This window comes from Benincasa hispida, chromosome 1 (assembly GCF_027475165.1).
Source record: "Benincasa hispida cultivar pf3 chromosome 1, pf3_genome.v1.1, whole genome shotgun sequence".
Lineage (NCBI taxonomy): Eukaryota > Viridiplantae > Streptophyta > Magnoliopsida > Cucurbitales > Cucurbitaceae > Benincasa > Benincasa hispida.
The window spans coordinates 79,746,164-79,767,240 of NC_143478.1; the positions used below are offsets into that span (position 1 = coordinate 79,746,164).

Here is a 21,077-nt window from a genome sequence, read left to right on the forward strand (position 1 = left end):
TATATATATATATATATATAAATTTAGATTGTTGTGATTTCTGACTATCTAAATGGTATATATGATATATATTGTAGTGTAAATGAAATTTATGAAGATTTATATACTATGATATATTTTATATATTGGTTTGTACTGTGATTTATGTCAAATATTGAGTCAATTTCTAATTTGTAAACTGTAGTATATTTCATATATTGGTTAGACTATTTTCAAATATCTAACAAAATGTTATAAGACATATTTAAAATAATCATGAATCGGTAAAAAAAAGTAATAAGTTGATGTGTGAAAACCAACGTAAATAGAAAATAAAATTTCATCAAAGTGCATTTTTTGTCCAAATTGGAATATGGAAAAAATTATAATAAATGCATTTTTTTTTTGTCTCCAATTGATAAACGGAAACAAATTATACTAAATACATTTTTCTCTCTCTATCGTTAAAGTAGATAGGAAATATATAAAAGAATAAGGTATAAATAAATAAAAAAGGTATAATTGTCTAAAATTAACCTTAAAAGCCATATTTGAAAAATTCAAAATTTAAGACATTTATAAAATATAAAACATTCCTTTAGGCCTATAGAAACCCACAATTATTAGACTCCAAAAGCATAAAAAATGGGCTAGAACATGCATGTGTTGTAGCAAGAGTTATATATATATATATATATATATATATATATATATATATATATATATATAATTTTAAATTAATACGGTTGAGTTTGATTTTAATTCGATCTTCAAATTTAAAATCAAATCAAACTCCATAATTCGATTTTAGAATTATATTAAATTGGATTGAATTGCAGATTTCAATTTTTAGTAAGTATTCAATTCGATTTTATAAACGATTCCATTTTTGTGATTTGAGTGTAGACTCCTAATTCCTTACTTATTATAGTTGAACTAAAGAAAATGATAGAGAAAAAGGGAGTATGCCAGATCAGCAGAGGGAAAGGGAAGGGATAGGATCACATCGGGATGATGAGATGAGATTAGTGGGAGACGCGGCATTGGCCCTCACTCACACAAGCCGCAGCGGCAGAGAGAATGTGAAGCGAAAATGGGGGCAGTCGGTCACACGCTTGAAAACATCCCCCTTCGCACGTGCCACAGCGCCTCTTCAGTCTCGCTCCAATGCCTCTCTGTCGAATATTCCACTTGCTCTCGACTCTCGTCATCACTCTCTCTCTCTCTGGAAGCAAGCCCCAAACTCAGCCTCTCGGTGATAGATAGATTTTGCCAAAAGCTCTCACGGACCAACGATTTGGAACCTTCTCTCTTCCTCACCTGCATTTCTCTCAACTTGGATCTAAGATCGTATTACAGGTCCCTGCATGTTTTACTTTTCACTTTTCGTCACTTGCTTTCCCTTTTTGTTTTTCCTTTCTTTTCCGCCGTTAAACGCCTGATTTTGTTTTTGTTTTCCTCAACTAATTGGCTACTCTGTTAGATAGGATTTTGGACTGGATTGGGTTGGATTGGATTGGATTGTGATTGTTGAATGTGCCTACACTTCTCGCGCTTTTCGTTCTCTAATGTTGTGGAGTTGAAGTCTGAGATTGTGTTATTTCGAGCTTTTTAGTTTAGGTTCTGTTTTCCCTTTTCTGGTTTGAGCAGTTACGAGTGGAGAGTAGTTGTAGTTCTGGTTCGGTACTGCATCTATTGAATACTATGATATTTAAGTCTTGCTTGGCTGAGAAAGATTCGTTACATGATTTGAGGTTTTACCTAGTTTTTAATTAAAGTATTAATTTGTTGATTTTAACACTCATGCTTCCTGCAATATGTCGCGGCTAACTATTCTATTCCATTCGTTCTATTGTTTTCCGTGATGAAGATTGATTTTGATAAACAATGATGCTGGAATCCAATTGTAGAATTTATGGGGAAGGGCTACTCGATTTTTCCTTTTTTCTTTTACAAATTCCATCAATATCATTGTTTCTGGATTCCTCTCCAACAAATTAATGAAAAACGATCTCTGTGATGAAGTTTGGTTATGATCTCTCAATTTAGCCACTATTGTGTTTCCCTGTTGGAAGTGAGAGGTTTTCTGGCCCGCATTTGGCGAAATGAGCCATGGTGTTAATTGACATACCTCATTGTGTGGAAGTAGGAGTATATTTTCCTTTAGTTACTAATGGATCTTTGTTATTATTGTTAAGTTGATCAGAATAGAGTAATAACATTTGGCTTTAGCACTGATATTTATTCATTACTTAGATGCGGGTATCTTTTTCATTATTGTTCAATTGGTTTGTACATTGTTCAGGACATCATTTTTCTTTCTTCATCTTCTTCTTCTCTTATTCTTTTTTGAGACAAAAATAATTGAATATGTGTCCGTCTGTTTATTTGTGTTTCTGAAACAGCTTGCCTTCAACCAAGGTGCCACATGTCCAAGGAAACTGTTTGTGAGCTTGTTCTGTCAGATGATTTATTGTAGACACTTCACCCTTGACCAGAGCCACCATGGGCATCTGTCTGGTCAAATGTTCTGGCTTTTTGGTTCTTCACGCTCTACTTCTTTGTATGACAATGAATCAAAGCACTGGCCTCACGCCTGATGGTAATTCCCGTACTTTGTAAAAGTTTGTGGCATTTCTTGTCTTCATATTAACTCAACCATTGTCCATATATTTAAGGATAAACTATGTCCCATCCCACTCTACATCTATCTGGTCCTTGTCTCATGTTAGGGACATGGTTCAAGTGGTTTCTTAAATTTTTTTTTTAGTTCTTTATTACTTGGCTTGTTTGTCATCATCATTTGACTATTAAATTTGGAATTAACAGTTATCTTTGAATGTACATTTGACTTGAAAATTTTAAATGTAAATAAAATATATAATTATTGTATGATTGTACATTTCTCTCTCACCCTATAAGTAAAACCAATGCATGCTCCATTCCATTTAATTTTCTTCCTTTCATTCTATTTCATATTGGTCACTTGCATTATCTTATCTTTGATCTCTAGGTGAGGCACTTCTAAGCTTTAGGATGGCAGTTGCCAGTTCTGATGGAGTCATCTTTCAGTGGAGACCGGAGGATCCAAACCCTTGTAACTGGACAGGAGTGATCTGCGATCCAAAGACGAAGAGAGTAATCTCATTGTGAGTTTCAAAAAGTAGGAGAAACCATTTTGAAAAAGCTTAAGCCGCCACCTCTATTAAGGTCTATAGTTTGGTCTATAGTTTAACATGGCGCAGTTTGGCTGAAAAGAAACAGAAACCTTTTTCAAGATTTTTTTTAATTTACTTTACAGATTATAACCCCAAGCTGGTACTCTATGTCGGGACTTTTGTAACTGTCAACTTTCATGGTTATAATTACTGGGGGGAAATTTATAAGTCCTGTTTCAGGCTGAGAAGATGCCTCTTCCCCCTGGTCCCTCTTTCCAGTTCCTCATTAAATACATAAAATTTCGATATGAGAATGTTGTGTGGAAAAGTTTTATAGACGAAATAAGTACGTTCATAAATGCATAGTTCTAGTTGCAGGTACGGAGGCTACAATCATTCAACTTAACTGTTTGTGAATTTGTTTAAAGTGGAGAAATAATTTTTTATATTAAGCTTGAAGAATCACGACTTCATTACATTGCTGAATTTCTTTTTCCAGTTAGGAGACACTGCAGTTGTTTAGATTTTGGCTCCCCATGCTTTAGAAGTTCTTGGCTGGAAGATTAGTTTAATTTTTGAACTTATTGTCAAATGTTTTGCCTCATTAAGAAACATTCTTCTTGTACTAAAAGGAGGCAAAATTTGAAGTCTGATTTGATGCTAAAGTTTATTTGAACACTTTACCTTTGGCCCGTTTGTTCTTTTAGTAGGAAACATTTGTGCATTGGATGACACTGTTTTCATTTTTTTGCCCAATCATCCAGGAAGCTTGCAAGTCACAAATTGAGTGGGTTCATTGCACCTGAACTTGGGAAGCTAGACCAATTGAAGACCCTGTACGTTTTATGAGGATTTCTTCTATAAATATATCTATGAGGTTGCTGATGCATGCATATATTTCCGAAAGTTTGCATATGGATTACTGATAATCTATAGTATTCATTTTATTTCAGGACTCTTTCGGACAACAACCTATATGGAACAATACCATCAGAACTGGGAAATTGCTCGCAGTTGCAGGGAATGTATGTGCCTGTTTCTTTTGTTTTCCTCCCTTGAATTTAAATGTTGTCTGGCAGATGTAAAGTTATTTTTTTTGTCTTTTCCCTTCCCCTTTGTGCCTGTGCATGTGGAGATGGAAAACAGTATGGTGGTAAAGTGTTTTGACCTGAAACGTTGTCTGGAATGTGAGAATGAAACTTAAAGTTGTACCTTTCATGTTTAAATGCTGTAACATGTTATTTCTTTTTAGTATTACAATCAAAGTGGGTTTAGGGTCCGAGCTTTTGCAACCCTTGACCACTAGCTATGTTAAAGTCGACTAAAGTTATACCTTCTTTAGAAGAATTAAAATGAAAAATGAAAATAAATAATGTTCGAGCCGTGTGGAGCGAATTCTTTCAGCTTATGGTTTTTTCCTAGCATGGCATAGGGAATTTGGTGATATGATCGGAGATTTTCTCTCCATCTGCTCTTTTGTGAGAAGGGTTGATTTTTATGGCTCCTGGGAATCTTTGGGGGGAGGAATAATCATGTGTTTAGGGGGTTGGAAAGGGATCCTAATGAAGTGAGGTCTTTAGATTTATGTTTCCCTCCTGGCTTTGATTTCAAGGACTTTTGTAACTATCCTATAGGTTTTATTTTGTATAGTTGGAGCCCCTTCTTGTAGCTGGGGAATTTTTAGTTGGCTGATTGTTTGTATGCCTATATATATTCTTTCATTTTTATCTAAATGAAAGTTTTTGTTTCCATTTTAAAAAAAGGATTTCTAGAATAGTCAATTATTCAGCTCATACTACTATTAGTAGATTGCTGTTTTAATTTTTTCCTTTGATCTTCTTAGTTTCTCCAATTCCTTGTTAATGTTGCCATGTTCTCAGGATACTTTAGGTAAATAATCATCTGTCTGCCACAGGTTCTTGCAAAGAAACTATCTAAGTGGAGTGATTCCCTATGAGCTGGGAAACCTTTCGGAGTTGGAAATGTTGTAAGTTGCTTATCTCATGTTTCTATGATCTTTCAATTTTTGTGTTGTTGAAGGCTTCAAGGAATGATTTCCACCTAAAGGAGTACTAATAGAGATTATCCAAAACTAAGAATTGATGTTTGGGGTTTTGAGACTCTAACTTAGTTTGATCATTACCATGCAAGACAGTAGTTAAGGTTATCTTCGGCTCTACATCAGTTTCCAAGAATGGGATGCTTGGTTGAAAATAAAACTATACTAAATAAAGAACTTGCTATCATGACACGTATGGACATGTTGAAATTTTGGACAAGCTTGGAATAGAGGCATGCTGGCTAATTATTCTTCCAAGAATATGTACAATTATAATATTAAAGTTGCTAATTTAAAGCTTGTTAGAAATAAACATATCCAATCATTCATTGCTACTTTACCACTACTGTATTACTAAAAATACAAAGTTGGGAATTGTTACACCTAGACAAATTAGACAAAGAATCAATGAGAATTTGACCTTTTGGTAGAGAAAATGGTTTTAATATATATTTTTTTCTTCTGATGTTGTAGAGACGTTTCTAGCAACTCACTTAGTGGAAATATCCCAACGTCCCTTGGGAATTTGGATAAGCTGGCTATTCTGTAAGTGGCCTTACGTTGTAATGTTTGTTATAGTGTTTAATAACGAGTCCTTTCCATTGGATTTATTTTTCCATTATGTGACCCTTATGCCTGGCATGTATTCTTGTACAGCAATGTGTCGTCAAATTTTTTAATTGGACCAGTTCCTTCTGATGGTGTTCTTTCCAAGTTTTCGGAGACTTCGTAAGTACTGCATATTCAAAGCCTTATGAGTTAACTTCTACTTGAGAGCACATCCCTATCTTATTAAAGCACTATTGCAAATACATTAACCACTTTACAAGAAAGTACATTGATTTGCAGCTTTGTCGGAAATCGTGGTTTGTGTGGGAAACAAGTTAGTGTCATTTGCAAAGATGATAATCCCGGATCTGGAACAAATTCTGAGTCCCCAAGCTCAGGTGATCATTATGATAGTTGGTCATGTGAAATTTGGATAGTTCACGGGATTGTGCATCATTTAATTTCCGTTATTATGTTGCATCTTTTCATTTTTGGCCTGTCTGTCTCAAATGTTCTCCACTTAAGTATCATACATATGAGTGCTTTGAAATTCCTTCTTTGAATTTTGTTGATAGCTTATGTTGTTAAGTTCTTAGTCATTCTATTTTCCTTTTCTGTAGCCCAAAATCAAATGAGGAAGAAGTATTCTGGCCGGCTGCTCATAAGTGCCTCAGCTACAGTGGGGGCACTACTACTTGTTGCTCTTATGTGCTTCTGGGGTTGCTTTCTTTACAAAAGATTTGGCAAAAATGACAAGAAAGGTCTTGCAAAGGATGTTGGTGGAGGTACTGTTGTTTACAATTTTATGGCCTATATTGCGGTCTCTTGTTGTTTATGTCAATATTCTTCATAGTTTCAAGGTTTTAGCATCTCGATGACCATAGCCTGACTTCTACAGGTGCATCCGTTGTGATGTTTCATGGAGACTTGCCATACTCTTCAAAAGACATCATGAAGAAGTTGGAAACCTTGAATGAGGAACACATAATTGGTTCTGGGGGTTTTGGAACAGTTTACAGGCTTGCAATGGATGATGGCAATGTATTTGCTTTGAAAAATATTGTAAAGATAAATGAGGGGTTTGATCACTTTTTTGAGAGGGAACTTGAAATTCTTGGAAGTTTGAAGCATCGCTACCTTGTTAATTTGAGAGGATATTGCAACTCTCCCACGTCAAAACTGTTGATTTATGATTATCTATCGGGGGGAAGCCTTGATGAGGCCCTTCATGGTGAGACTCTCTTCCTCACATCATCAGGTTTTCTTTAAAAGAGGCACATCAGTCAACAACTATGCATTTATCCGTCATGATGTATCTACTTGAATTCTTGTTTGGTAAATTTTCCTCTCAGTATGTCATTTAAATATATCTCATGCATATAATGCCTTACAGAAAGATCTGAGCAATTAGATTGGGACACACGCTTGAATATTATATTGGGGGCAGCAAAAGGGCTTGCCTATCTGCACCATGATTGTTCACCCAGAATCATACATCGGGATATCAAGTCAAGCAACATTTTACTTGATGGCAATCTGGATGCTCGAGTTTCTGACTTTGGACTTGCCAAGCTTCTGGATGATGATAAATCTCACATCACAACCATTGTTGCCGGAACATTTGGTTATTTGGCCCCTGGTAAGCCGTCTTTAGGATTTCTTGGGAGTTCGGCAATAATTTCTTTTCGTGATGAAATAATGATTACAAATGGCTGCTCTGCTGTTCTTCCAATTTATCTATTGGCCGCATGATGCTTAGAGTTCTGTCATATAATGCTTTTCTTCAGAATCTACAATTTGCATTCAGTGATTTTAGCATCATAACCTGATGAATTTGCACTAATATTGATGGTCTTCTTCGCTACTGGCAATAAAACATAGTTGCAATTTTTTATATATTAGTTTTAATTTTTATTTTTATTCTTCATAAATGAAGCCGCCATTTGTAATTTTTGTGGCCTCCCCTTTGTTTGATGCCTTTCTTTTTGTTTAGTCCATGCTTTTATTCTTCTCTTAATATTTTAATCTCTCACCTCTTGTAATTTCTGTTCTGACAGAATATATGCAAAGTGGTAGGGCAACTGAAAAGACTGATGTATATAGTTTTGGAGTTCTGGTACTTGAAGTACTGAGTGGAAAACGACCTACGGATGCATCATTTATTGAGAAAGGCCTGAACATTGTTGGCTGGGTATGCATTTCCCCTATAGCTTCTTGTAAACTCTTATATCTTTTTGGAGAAAATTTATTTATCCACTTATAACTAGATCTTCCTAGTATCCACTTATATTAGTGTCGGTGAGTGATGACATAGCAGGTCATATAGCCTTGTCAATCCTCACTTGAATTCTGTTTCAAAATTGTTTTATGATTTGATCTAGACATCAAAGAGCTTAGAGGGAATGGCTCTTTAAGTAACGATGGTGGAAGTTATGGTGGTAACATCTCAGGATTTAATATCTTACTAGTTTTCTAGGTGACTAAATGTTGTAGGGTTAGGTAATTAAGTTATGAGGTTAGTCTAGGTGTGTTCAGGTCGCCAAACAAAGCCATACATCTCCCGAGGAGAATAAACAGGGTTAGGTAATTAAGTTATGAGATTATTCTCCTCAAAAGACCAACAAAGAGTAAACTAAAAACTCATCGACGATGCACGAACTAAAAGCCTGATGAAAGAAGCTTTTGAGGAACCAACACCAAGAAATCTTGAAAAGGAACTCCCGCCTATTGGCTCTAACACCTTCCAAATGGAGAACGAAGTTACGTAACAAAGTCTCACCAAGTGATATTAAACCGCGATTGCTTAGCTCTTCCGAAAACAACAAACAAAAGTCCAACCACCCTCTTTAAAGCAACCTCTTTGAAAGTACTCCCTTGATCTCTAATGTTGGAAGCAAAAAATCCAACTCTTATTGACGATCCAACTGCTACAACTCCTTAGATCTTTACAAGAGGGGATAAAGGGTGAATTTCTTTGAGTTGTGTATTCCACAAACCTTAATTGAAGATGAAAAACCTTGAAGGAACTGAGAAAGGTATTATAATTGGCGGTAGTGGTTGAGAAGGGACAGTCAAATTATCTTTGACATCATCCTTAAAGAATGGCTCAAAAGCAACGGCAAATGACTTCACAAGATAAGGATCTTCAGATACTCTTTCTTCCCAAAAAAAAGCTTCAGCTCCACGTACTCATGCTAATTTCAGTGTCCCCAGCCTTTAGATTGTTCTTTCTTCTTTTTGTCTGGTTTCATATAAAGAAAAAGGTCTGTAGAAAGCTATCTTACAATCTCTTGTAGAAAAATCTCCAATATCATATGACCTCAGAGTAACAAAGAAAGGAAGGTTGAGGAAAGGAAAGGGAATCGTCACTAAGAAGCAACGAAGCAAGAGTGAGGGAGGTTATATTAAGCGATGGGAAGTAAACATGTCCTTTTGAATAGAGAGGTCGTATAGCCTGAGGGAAAAGGATACTGAAAGAGAGACCATTCCAGTGGTTCATAATTGAACGTGAATGCCAGAGTACAGGGGACTTATACGTAATTGTCAAATGTGAAAGGCAGCGAGAGTTTCTATGGGTTCATGAATTCTTCTTTAGTTGCAATTGATTCCTCCACACCTAGTAGAGAGACACAATACTTGCTCACAAGTCACAGTTATATGATGTCACCCCTTTGACTCTAAAGAAAAACATTTATACCCAACCAATCCTCATTAAACAATTTAGAAATGACCTCCCTCTCAACCCAGTTGAGACCACCTCTTTCCCTCGTCTCATTCTCACAAAAAGTTCATCCTGATCCTTTCCTACTTGGAATATTTTGACCGAGGAACTTTGAACAGAGATAAGGAAGAGTGGAATGACATTTCTAAACATAAAAAGAATAGAATCTAATTTTTTTTGGTTTTGATGAATCTACTTCATTACCAGAATTCTAAGAGAATGATACCTATCTCTTCCTTATATCTGATCTCAACAGTTTCAATTCTATCACAAAGCTTGACACCCCAAGGGACGGTTCCTGGGGTGCTCCTACTAAACTGTCTCTTTACCGTGTCCCTACCTTGAGCTCTATAACATTGCAGAATGAAAAAAATATGCTCTACACAATTTTGACCTTTCTTCTGGAATCCTTATCCTTCAAACTCATAACTCTTCTTCTACAATCAGTAGAAACTCTCTCTAAAGTCGTGTCCCAAAGTACAATGCTTTAATGAGTTGTAGCCACACTTGCATGGATATATCTCTGATGCAACCAATCAATATAGTGGTTGACAACGAAGGCGATTTATAAATAATAAAATTGTGGTTAAAATATCATTTTGGTCCGTGTACATTGAAATTTATTCAAGTTTAGTTAATATACTTTCAATTGTTCAATTTTACTCCCGTACTTTAAATAAATTTTAAATTTAGTCCCCCCACATTAATTTTTACTGAAATCAATTAAATAATAACAATAATTTTCATGTAAGAAAATACAACATGTGAATAACTTTTTCAAAATTTATAGTAAAAATGCCAAAATTTATAGTAAAAATGCTAAGGGACTGTTTGGGGGCCTGCAATGTAATGAGTTTGGATTGTAATATAATAAAAAACCCATGTTTGAATTGAGTATTTTGGGTCCCATTTCCATTCTGTCCTCGATTCCTTGTGCATTCTAACACTCATCTGATTTTCAATAATCCTGATTACATTTCTACCTCCCAAACAACCTCATATATATATATTTAAAAAAATCAACAGTAAACTAGTAATGTGGACTAAATTTAAGATATACTGAAAGCAGAGGGACTAAAATTGGACAATTTAAAATATAAGGACTAAAATTGAACAAACTTTAGAGTAATGGGATTAAAATGGTATTTTAACCTAAAATAATCCTCTCTAGCAAAAAGCCTAGATTGGCTGTCAGAGGTCTAAATTTCGAAGATTATTTTGCAAATCTTACTGCAAGAGATAAGCTTACACAAGATCTATTTTTCCTTGCATAACTAATCCGTCTCTTCTTTTTACAGCTAAATTTTCTTGTCACGGAGAATAGGCAACGAGAAATAGTTGATCCACAATGTGAAGGAGTACAGTCGGAAACTCTCGACTCATTGCTAAGGCTTGCTATTCAGTGTGTTTCCTCTAGTCCAGACGACCGACCGACCATGCACCGAGTAGTACAGTTCTTTGAATCCGAGGTTATGACACCATGCCCAAGTGACTTCGACGATTCAAATTCTGATTAACAGTATAGAAAGAAGCGTAAAATATGATGGAGTCTGTTTCATATTGCTATTTTCTCAGAGAAATAGTGCCCGATGTTCAGGCGTGGAGAATGAATCGTCTCTCGATTTCACTTATAGATTCATTAAAAAATTGGAAGCTGCTGCTGTCTACCATTGCCATCCATTTGTTGTTCTCTTATGAGTAGTTTCATCGAATTCTTAATGGTATCTCTAAGGTTCCTTTTACTATTTAATGATATGCTTTAATGTGCATGATTCTTACTTGAGAGAAAGTTCCACTTGTAATTTCCACTTTTGCCTCAATTGTAATTTCTTTTTTCCTTTTCTTGGAATTGGTTGAACATGAGCAACTGTACAAATCAAATTGCTCGTTAAGTTATTCATCACTTTCCTTTTATTGTTTTTTTTTTGTAAAGTGTGATTTTGTTAAATGGAATCAGCACATTGATTATAATAATCTTTTGGATCCTTCATTTCTTTTTATCGTTTTATTTATTTATTTTTGGGATAACCATATAATTAGATGTAACTAAAGATCCATATTAAAAAAGAAGTTTACACTTCTTGTTTAGTGGCAACATTTAGAAATCTGTTTCTTTTAGATCATTTACGTCTATACTCCCACTCAATTGGATAAAGAACATTACAAGGGTTTATATTACAAGTGAGACATTTATTTGATATGTTGGGTATAATTTGGTATATTTATTTTTTATATTAGATAAATTAAACAGGTTCAATCATAATCTTCTTCTTTGATCCCAGTTTTGTATTTAAATTAACAATATCATTTATATTGATGAGTTTGTATTATATATATATATATATATATATGTATATACCAAGTGTATTTGACAACAAAGTTCGTATTAAATGAAATACATATTCTCATAGGATGAAACAACGGATATCATGTAGTATTATATTATGCAAAACCAAACTCATTAAATGAGGTATATATTTTTGCATGACAAATAAATTTATAAGAATAAATCCATTACCCATTTAATCTTTAAGTTTTGAAAATATACCTTTTTAATTCTGAATTTTTAGAAATAGATTTATTTTACATTTTTAGCTTTTTTTTGACAATTTTGGTTTAATTTTCGAGTCATCGGTACAAATTTTCCAAAATTAAGCCATTGACCTTTCGAAAATTTCTTCACTTCTTCAAATGTCGTACCTAGAGTAGTTCTCATCGCTTGTAGGTTGAAACGTTATATTGCAATGCGATTTGTTTTATCTCTTTTCCTAAGAAACAAAAAATTATATAGGGTACTCTATTATCTTGATTTATAAAAGTAAATTGACAAAAAAATGATTGTGTTAAATGAGAATGGTAATGAAGAAGAGGGAATAAGAAGGGATAATTTTGTCTTTCTAGATTCGGTCAACTTGGTATCTTTCAATATTTATTTATTTATATGGTGACATAAAACTCATAATTTCTTGTGATCAGAATTTCCCAAGTAGGAATCGAATCGTCCGCTTCTTCTTCTTCTGCTCGAAATTTTGAACGAAGAAGATGACCCGAGGAAAGCAGAAGATCGAAGCTCAGAAACGAAATGCGGAGAAAAATCAGAAGCCCAAAGGCTCACAGCTTGAGGCCAGAGCCGTTGCCCTCAAAGTCATCTGCCCTATTTGCAAGGTTCTTCTTCTTATTTTCTTGAATCTTTGTTTCTATCATATTCTCCATTGGATTTGAGTGTTTGTTCGTTTCTTTTATTCTGGAGCAAAATCTTATTAATCTCATTATGTCATTTTTCCTGCTTGTTTTCTGTTCTAGGTTATAATACACTTGACATTGCTGTTGCGTTGGTCTCAATTGATATGAAATTTATTGGAGTTTGATTAATTTTGGTCTTCTTTTCCCCCTTTAAGTCAAGGCTTGAATCCATAGATCATTTTCGCTGATCATTTGTTCTAGGGTTTGGTAGGATTGAACGTATTATTATGTGCTAATCGATCTGGAAACTGTTCAAACCTTAATTTAGGTAATCGTGAGGTTTGAGTTATAAATATTCTACAAGCTGTTGTCGCCATCTACTTGAGATACTAATTAGTAATTAAAAACTATGATACAATAATTTTTATGTGTAGCTCTGATATTGTCTTGAGAAGTTTTCTTGTTGCAAGAATTGCTGTGTAGTTGTGTGTTTCTTTGGACGGATTAGTTAAATTGTGCTTGAGTTGAGATTGTTGTGAAAAAAGAACTTGATAATCTGAAATCCAAACTCATTACTGTATTTGTGAAACTTCTTCGGATGATTTCTCTTTTCGTTTACTCCTTTGGGTAGCTAATTTGTCTGTTGAGCATTTACTTTTTGGATAAGAAATAGAGAAGTATATACACAAGAAAGGGAGACAACAACCTAGAATACAGGATAGAGGAAACCCTGCCTTAAAAGAGGCTAAAGGAATATTACAAAAGGAGAGCCTTCCCATTGTTAATGATCATTAGAAGGCTAACAAAAAACAAAAACTGAGTGATTAGAACACCAACCAGAGGCCGATAACCGCACACAATCAAAAGAAGTATCAAAAGAAGTATCAAAAGAAGTATCAAAAGAAGTAATCTTATCTTCAAAGATTATTGCCTTTGAAACTTCAGCCCCTGGGAGCTTCTATCAGCCAATTATCAACACTTTTAGGCAGACAAAGTGATATCCATATCTCATTTAAAATGTATATCCAACCTCTAAGCAAAGTAGCAATGGGGAAAACAAATTATTCACATATGCATCATCTCTAAGACATAAGCAGCAAACAACGGGGCATAAGACCCAATCATGTAAATTTTTTTAAGGCAAATATCGGTTTATACTCCTGAACTTTGGGGGTTGTATCAATTTAAACCCTAGACTAATAATTATATCAATTTAAACCTGAACTTTCACAAGTGTATCAATTTAAACTTTGAAATTTCGGTAGTGTATCAATTTAAACCTTGAACTTTCATAACTGTATCAATTTAAATCATGAACTTTCATAAGATTATCCAAATAAATCATAATGAAGGGTTAAGATTGATACACGTATAAAAGTTTGGAGTTTAAATTGATATAACCTCCAAAGTTTAGGGTTTAAATTGATACATATTAGTTTAGGGTTTAAATTGATACAATCTCAACCTGAGGGGTGTAAATTGATAATCTTAAATCACCGATTGACCCAAAAGCTTAAGTTGATGGGTGAAGGTAAATTTAATTATATATCATCTTACATGATATATGTCCCGTTTTTTTATATTCTTATTTTTAGAAACCTGTCTTGGATATTAAGACGTCCGTTTACCATGTTGAATGTTAATAATGTTTACTTTGTGATATTAATCAGTTTGTATAAATTTTATGTTTAGCAAGTGGATTGATCTCTTGCTTTTGAAGAAGTGGATGCCTAGTCTTCATTCTTCTCCTTGTTTAATTTGTGTACATCATGCTCTGCATACACATTACTACTAGAATCATGTCTATCAAAATTTTCTTGTAGGAGTTGGATTGATATTTTTCTTTTGCATGTGGGACAAACTCATAGAGCTTATGATTAGATATAGAAGAGAGTGATGATAGGAAATAAAGATGAATGCCTCTACTTGAAGTTTCCGAGTGCACAGTACATTATATTATGATGATCTGGAGGATTTCTCCTTGCTTTCGATACTCGAAGTATTTCTGATTTTCCCCCCACAACCGTGTATTTGATAATCTGTTTCTTACCTCAGGTACAGCTTGCAAATCAGAACCAGCTGGGTGATCATTATGGCTCCAAACATCCAAAGGAAAAGCCACCATCAGAATCTGGCTGAATCTTCGCTTTCAAGTTGAAGTATGTGTCTCGCTTTATTGAAGGCATTTAAAAGTTCTCCTCTATTCAGATCAATGAAAATTGCTCTGGTTGTCTTCAACTTTTCTGTTAAAATGTACTACTTACTTGTAAGGGTAAAAAATGTTGAGTCATTCTGTCACCTGTAAAATAAACTAGACTCTAATATGCCCCTTTTCCAGATCCCCAATCTAATCTTCTCTGGCCTTGGAAAATATCAAATCCTAAGAAATGGCTTTTTGTTTTTGTGGTGTTGTTAATTCGGTTGGGATTCTTTCAACTTTTGCTATGAATTCTAAAAAAGAAAAAAAAAAAAAAATGGATACATTGTCACTATTGATTAAGTAACACGGATCGAGCATAGTAGTAAGACTCTTAATTCAAGCTATACTTTGTGAAGTGTAAATTTGAGATGGCCAATGTCTTCCACAACTTAGTGAGATAAGCTTGAAAATGTACATTACAATTTCATTTTTCAAGCAAGAGCTATAAATTCCTGGGAGAAAACTGCTCTCTCTTTATGCATACAATCAGACTAAAGACATTTGTAAAACAAAATTGCATATGTACTATCTGCCATCCCAAAGAAAAAAAAGAAACCTGAACCTTTTCATATTTACTATATTAAAAAATAGTATTACTTCAACTATGTATCTTTGAAGCATCTCTTTGTCTTCACATTATCTCATAAATTATTTTGGCGATTGAGCTTGTTAAAAAGGGTTGTTAAGAGGGCATCCATTCCTTCAGCTCGGATATCTTGCCTTTTCTTTCTCTGTTCTTCCCTTTCCCTCCAAGCTTGCTCAGCCATTAACCTCTCCATCTCGAGCTTCTCCATTGACTCACGCCATTCCTGCTCAAACAATCGACGGTTGTTGTAATGTCTCTCATGTATTTCCCTCCATTCCATCTCCATCCTCTGCTGCCACTGGAAGAAGCCCTTCAGCATTTCTAGAATTTCATTACTAACCGAGCTACTAGAACTTTTAGAATCGGTTGCTCTTAAAGACTTTGCTGGGAGTGTTCTTATAGTTTTTCTTTTCTGTGAGTTGCTTTGAGTGAGAATCTCCTCCTCAGTTTCGTCTTCATTGAGTTCTTTGAGATCTGAATATTCTTCTAAACTTCTCTCTCTCACCCTTTTCTTTGTTGCAATAGAACCCGCTTCTGGTTCAAGGAGCAATCGTTGCATAGCTTTCCCCCTTTCAGCAAAAACTTCATGAATTTCTTCAAAAAATGGGCATTGCCAGTCAAACTCTTTATGAGATGTCTCCTTCCCCTGTACAAACGTTGTAACATTAGAAACATATGACTATGATTAATCAACACCGAGTATTGTAAATTACTGCCTCAAGTTCTAGGGATATCTATAGCTCACTGTGTTTAGGCCAAGGTTAGCCTTGACATGTCAAGCCATTTCCAGGCTAATTCATCACTGGAATTCTATGATAAGCTCAGCCTAAATTACATGAAAGGAAACTTAGCATGGATGAGAAACTACCCAAATTGATTAATGAATGAAAAATTTCCCGAAAGAACCGCTCTTCTTCACATTGCAGGAGCTCAATGATCTTATGCATGAAACGAGCATTAGAAAGAAAGATTTCTAGTTTATCTACGTTAAAATCTCTCTACACCATCTTGCTTGTTCTACCACTCTTCCCATTATGTAATTCAGGGAACCGTAGTGTCAATGAAGTCGAGTTCTTCTGGTGCATATGGCCCTAGGGAAGTTGAACACTTGTATGGATATTTAGACAAGGAACATAAGCCTAAGGTCTGTTTTATCCCTTGGATGATGCAGCTCTGAAGTGTAGGAGAAGATAGTAACATAAGCTTTACTCTAATCAGCCACTAAGCCACTAAGCCACTAAGCCACATCCCTTGCAACTACCCTAAATAACAGGTACTAACATTAAATTCTATTAAGCAAAAAATTGCCTAATTCAAATAGCTTGCTCAATAAGTTTGCACTAATTTTAAACAAGTTCCTTAATTCTGTGGACAAAGTAATCAAAGTCGTTGTTTCTATCAATGCATGCACGAGCCATCTTGCAAATGCATAAGAAGGTTCCTCTGTTAAATCTGTTCATTAGAATTGAGAGGACCGTCCATTGGTAACCAAGAGATTATGCAAAAAAGATGTAAAAGAGAAAACTTAAGAGCAGTCTATTTACTAGATTCAAGAGGAGTAATAATCTAGAATCATCTTATCACTTAGGTGCCTGACTTCATGGTGAATAACCAACCAAGAAGATTGACGATAGAAAGACTGGAAATGGAGGTTTTGACACAATCTGACGAAGTATGTACCTAGGAAATAAAGTAGAATGATCTCTTTTCCAAATAATCGACAGATATTTAATTTTGCTGTTGTCACGGGTTTCTTAATTCCTGTAGTCCTAGAAATGAAGAAAGCCATGACAATAGCAAAATCAAATCTGTTAATTACTTGGAAAAGAGACATCATTATGAATATCCTAAAGTTCCATCCATATTTTTGAAGAGCCTCCAGTTACAGGCAATTACAGGAAGCTAAAGAATACTATTCTCCATGGAAAATCTACAAAGCCATTCCTTATCGAAGATAAATCTGTTTCGCCAAACTTTCAAGTGCCATACAGCCCACAAGGTTGGCATTTAGAGACTTAGTGTTAATGTCCTAGTCTAGTAAATTCCATCCGCCCCTTTAACACCACCCTTTCTTGCAAATCAACCACTAAAAAACTGTTATAAAGAAGCCTCCCCAACAAAAATTGTTCCCATTCAAACGTATTACTAACATACCCAGAAATCTGAAGATCTTTTTCCAGAAAAGCAATGAAAATTTGATATTCATAATGATCAAATTATTTGAGGTGCATGCATTTTTATTACGTTGAAAAGTATGGTAGATAGAAAGGGAAGTTTCAGAATAGAAATCTCAATGTTAGTTTCTAATGGAGTTCAATTATGGAAAAAGAATATATATGTTTGAAGTTTGAAGGGTCAAAAACACGTATATTTTGAACAAAGACAACAAGACTCCTTGTCCTGCTTTCCCAGATGAACTTCAAGAATCTGCAACCAGAAATGGCGATTTGAAACTCCATCGATCAATTGCCAGAAGAATCAATAGAACAAAGCAAGTACAGTCCAGATTCGGAGGAGTCCACTTGAAAGGTAACATAAGATTACAGATTAAAAAAATTTCCTAATTAATACCGAATCAGAAAGTGAACCAAACCTTGTAGCGGCTGAGGAGATTCTTCCACTTGCATTTGCACTGATCAGCGGTCCTCCAAAATCCTCTCTCTCGCATCCTAGCACTTGCCATCTCCCATAGTGTTTTCTTCTTCGCGGCCGGAGCTTCTCCGGTGGAAACCGCCGTCAGGTCCCTCTCTAGGTCGGCTCGAATTCGAATGAACTCCCTCGTCTCCTCCTCGCTCCACTGGTGTTGCTGAGCCGTGGCCGCCATCGCGCTCGAGCTCATGGTTGATACTATTGTAGGGTTACGGGGTCGGGTTCAGAGAAGAACGGTGGATGACGGTGATATCGGTGACGTCCGAGAAGAAGTTTAATGGCGGAAATTTGAAATTGAGGAAGGCCTTATTTCCATCATCGGCCCTTTTCCGGCTTGCTTCTTTGAGAAGGGAAGGAATCGTTGAATTTTGGCCATCTTTTAATTTACTCGGTCCACCTATGACTTGATACCTTCATAAAACACCTTTTTTTATACCCAAAAAAAAAAAAAAAAAAAAGAACAATAATTTTCAAACTATACAATTTTTTTTAAAATTATTTTTTATTATTATTATTTTTTACACCGCATACTATATACTTTTCAAGTGTTGTAATTGGTATTTCTTCGACAATTTTTCTAAATTTATTTCACTAATTTCAATAAATGGAAAAAAAAAAAGAAATAAGAGATTCCTTTAGGGGTCATTTGTTTTGCGGGTATTCTAGATTCTCATAAGTGAATATCTAGATTACTGTGTTTGTTTTGCGGTAGTATGAGATGTCCTGACATCTGAAGATTCTCGAGCATCTTGGGTGTCCGGACGAAGGACATTTGGAGAGTTTTGAATGTCTTTTTGGTTTTCCAGATTTTTGATTTTAGGGCATCCCTATTTTACTTTTTTGTCATTCCATTTTATCTTATTTTACATATATATATATATTATTCTTCTGTGCATTATATAATTAAAATAAATACCGACAACCATGTATATCATATATATATATATATTTAGTTATATCATAATTCTCATTATTTTTGGGCAATATATTCAAATTTATGTTTAAATTAATATTTATTTTATAAAAAATCTTAAATTATAATATATTGTTTTATTGAGAAAAATAACATATAAAAATAATATAAATTGTATTAATTTTTTTTAAAAAAATCAAATTGATAAAAACAAATATGTTATATAAGTTTAAATTATAACAAATTAATTATAAAGTAATAAATAGTTGTAAGGACATTCTTGGAACTTTATGTAGATTTAAGACATTTTCGAGTAGAAATCTTACAAAATAAACACAGTTATCAGAATATTCACAGATATCTGCAAAAATATTTTTACAAAACAAACATGGTAATCTAAAATGCTAGACATCTATATATATTCCTAATATATATAATTTCGAACATCTAAAATTCCGATTATCTACCTTCCGGAAAAACAAACGGTCCCTTAAAAATTTGTTTGGATTGGAAAAAAGAGTATGCCTCCCCTTATGAGTTGGAATTAGGGCATTAGTTTGTTTGACGAAATTTTCTCAAAAGTGTTTCTGCGTATAAATTTCTATGTATAGGTTAGGAATGAATAGTGTAGAGTATTTTGATAATTTTCATATATTTATGAAAATTTGTGAGGAGTCACAATTTAACTCAAAAACCATTTTTGTAAAATTTGATTTTTAATTGATTAGAAATAACTTTTCTCAAACTCATTTTTAAAAAGTTATTTTGAGTAGTAGCGAAACATTACAAATCTTGCAATTTTTTTTTACAAAACTAAACATATGACAAATTAATCGAACACAATCCTAAACTTGAAGTTTTAAAACCGACACTTTTAGTTCCATTCGATTTTAAAACCGACAATTTTAGTTCCATCCGATTAGTTAACTTAACAAAAAGTTCATGACAAATTGGTAGTTAATGTGATGATGTGACAACTATAACTTAACTTGCAAAAATATAATATTTCTTTCGCCATTGGACTTTGAAGTTTACATGAAATTTTGTAATTAGATTTCTTTTTTCTTTTTGTTTTTTTAAACTTAAAAAGGACGGTTTGAGAAATATTATGATTAATAGAGTGAGGTTTATTTATTTCTTTTTAGGAAATAAATCATAAATGGGAGGTGTGGTTAATTGAAAATTTAGATGGGACAAAAATTGGAATAACTTACCATCCTCAGCAAATTCAACAATAGTTCTGTGTGTGACAAGGACAATAGAACATCCATCTATCTCCATAAAAGTGTGATACTGTCTACTTTGGATATAAGCCTTCAAGGTTTTTGAAACCACTTAAAAGGTTTCATATCAATGAAGAGAATCATTCTTACTTATATACCTATTGTTGATGGTAAAATCTGGCCAAGAAAACTCAGTTGATCTTCATGTGCCACTAACGATAAATTTATAATTTAGGGAGGTCACCTGTAAAATAACCAAATAACACATGTCCGTGTAGTGTTTGCCACATGCACTTAGATGCTTAAGTTAGATCTTAGCATAATGGTCAGAACAAATAGTTGGATTGTTGTGCTATGTTTATAATGGATTTGTGTTGAGGGTCTTCCTCATTCCTTTAGGATTGACTAAATTTATTGTCATTAGAATGGTTTGATTCAAAAAATTTTCGAGTGACTCTCAGATCTCACTATCAAAACCATGTAGATTGATTTTTAGGTTTTCTTCTATTATTATGGCTCTAGGGGCAAACTCTAGGTTTTTCAAGGATCAACCTCAAACTTTTTAAGCTAATTTTGATTTTCCTAAGTTTATCTCAAGAAAAACTTATTGGGATTATTATTGGGGTGTATGCCCTAAAGCCTCATAGTTTTATGTTAGTTGAATCAATGGTTGATTGATTTTATATTACTTGTACAATAATCCATTAACCTAAGATCCAAGGTTATATGATGTAACTTAAACATGTATGTGGAGACATACATGTGGATCATGTTTAAGTGATAATTTAAATGGTCTGTAATATATGGATAAGGTTGGGTGCCTTATCTTGGTAACACTACTAATACAAATCGCTTTG

The 21,077-nt window shown here is 34.1% G+C and overlaps 3 protein-coding genes across 3 annotated transcripts; 2 read left to right on the top strand and 1 right to left on the bottom strand.

Annotated features, from left to right (window-relative positions):
• The first annotated feature begins 1,009 nt into the window (after positions 1–1,009).
• Positions 1,010–11,440, top strand: LOC120085193 (LRR receptor-like serine/threonine-protein kinase FEI 1). The gene is made up of 14 exons (XM_039041084.2): positions 1,010–1,338; positions 2,385–2,581; positions 2,993–3,128; positions 3,902–3,973; positions 4,091–4,162; positions 5,053–5,124; positions 5,671–5,742; positions 5,854–5,925; positions 6,046–6,143; positions 6,366–6,530; positions 6,644–6,976; positions 7,139–7,384; positions 7,803–7,936; positions 10,765–11,440. Exons 2-14 carry the CDS (start codon positions 2,485–2,487, stop codon positions 10,981–10,983), a joined length of 1,788 nt encoding a protein of 595 aa, XP_038897012.1. The 5' UTR covers positions 1,010–1,338; positions 2,385–2,484; the 3' UTR covers positions 10,984–11,440.
• A 973-nt stretch (positions 11,441–12,413) lies between these two features.
• LOC120087613 (uncharacterized) lies at positions 12,414–15,051 on the top strand. Its single transcript, XM_090315101.1, has 2 exons — positions 12,414–12,631; positions 14,705–15,051. Exons 1-2 carry the CDS (start codon positions 12,509–12,511, stop codon positions 14,786–14,788), a joined length of 207 nt encoding a protein of 68 aa, XP_090171227.1. The 5' UTR covers positions 12,414–12,508; the 3' UTR covers positions 14,789–15,051.
• A 115-nt stretch (positions 15,052–15,166) lies between these two features.
• On the bottom strand, positions 15,167–18,490 carry LOC120087607 (trihelix transcription factor GT-3b-like). Its single transcript, XM_039044434.2, has 2 exons — positions 18,029–18,490; positions 15,167–16,081 (listed from the first exon to the last, which is right to left on the bottom strand). Exons 1-2 carry the CDS (start codon positions 18,272–18,274, stop codon positions 15,491–15,493), a joined length of 837 nt encoding a protein of 278 aa, XP_038900362.1. The 5' UTR covers positions 18,275–18,490; the 3' UTR covers positions 15,167–15,490.
• Positions 18,491–21,077: the final 2,587 nt, after the last annotated feature.

Excerpts from the sequence above, each read along its gene's own strand:
- LOC120085193 (XM_039041084.2), top strand. The coding sequence starts at position 2,485 with ATGGGCATCTGTCTGGTCAAATGTTCTGGCTTTTTGGTTCTTCACGCT. Across the intron at positions 4,163-5,052 it reads TGCTCGCAGTTGCAGGGAAT|GTTCTTGCAAAGAAACTATC; the intron begins GTATGTGCCTGT and ends TGTCTGCCACAG. Across the intron at positions 6,144-6,365 it reads TTCTGAGTCCCCAAGCTCAG|CCCAAAATCAAATGAGGAAG; the intron begins GTGATCATTATG and ends CCTTTTCTGTAG.
- LOC120087613 (XM_090315101.1), top strand. The coding sequence starts at position 12,509 with ATGACCCGAGGAAAGCAGAAGATCGAAGCTCAGAAACGAAATGCGGAG. Across the intron at positions 12,632-14,704 it reads TCATCTGCCCTATTTGCAAG|GTACAGCTTGCAAATCAGAA; the intron begins GTTCTTCTTCTT and ends TTCTTACCTCAG.
- LOC120087607 (XM_039044434.2), bottom strand. The coding sequence starts at position 18,274 with ATGAGCTCGAGCGCGATGGCGGCCACGGCTCAGCAACACCAGTGGAGC. Across the intron at positions 16,082-18,028 it reads ATCTCCTCAGCCGCTACAAG|GGGAAGGAGACATCTCATAA; the intron begins GTTTGGTTCACT and ends ACGTTTGTACAG.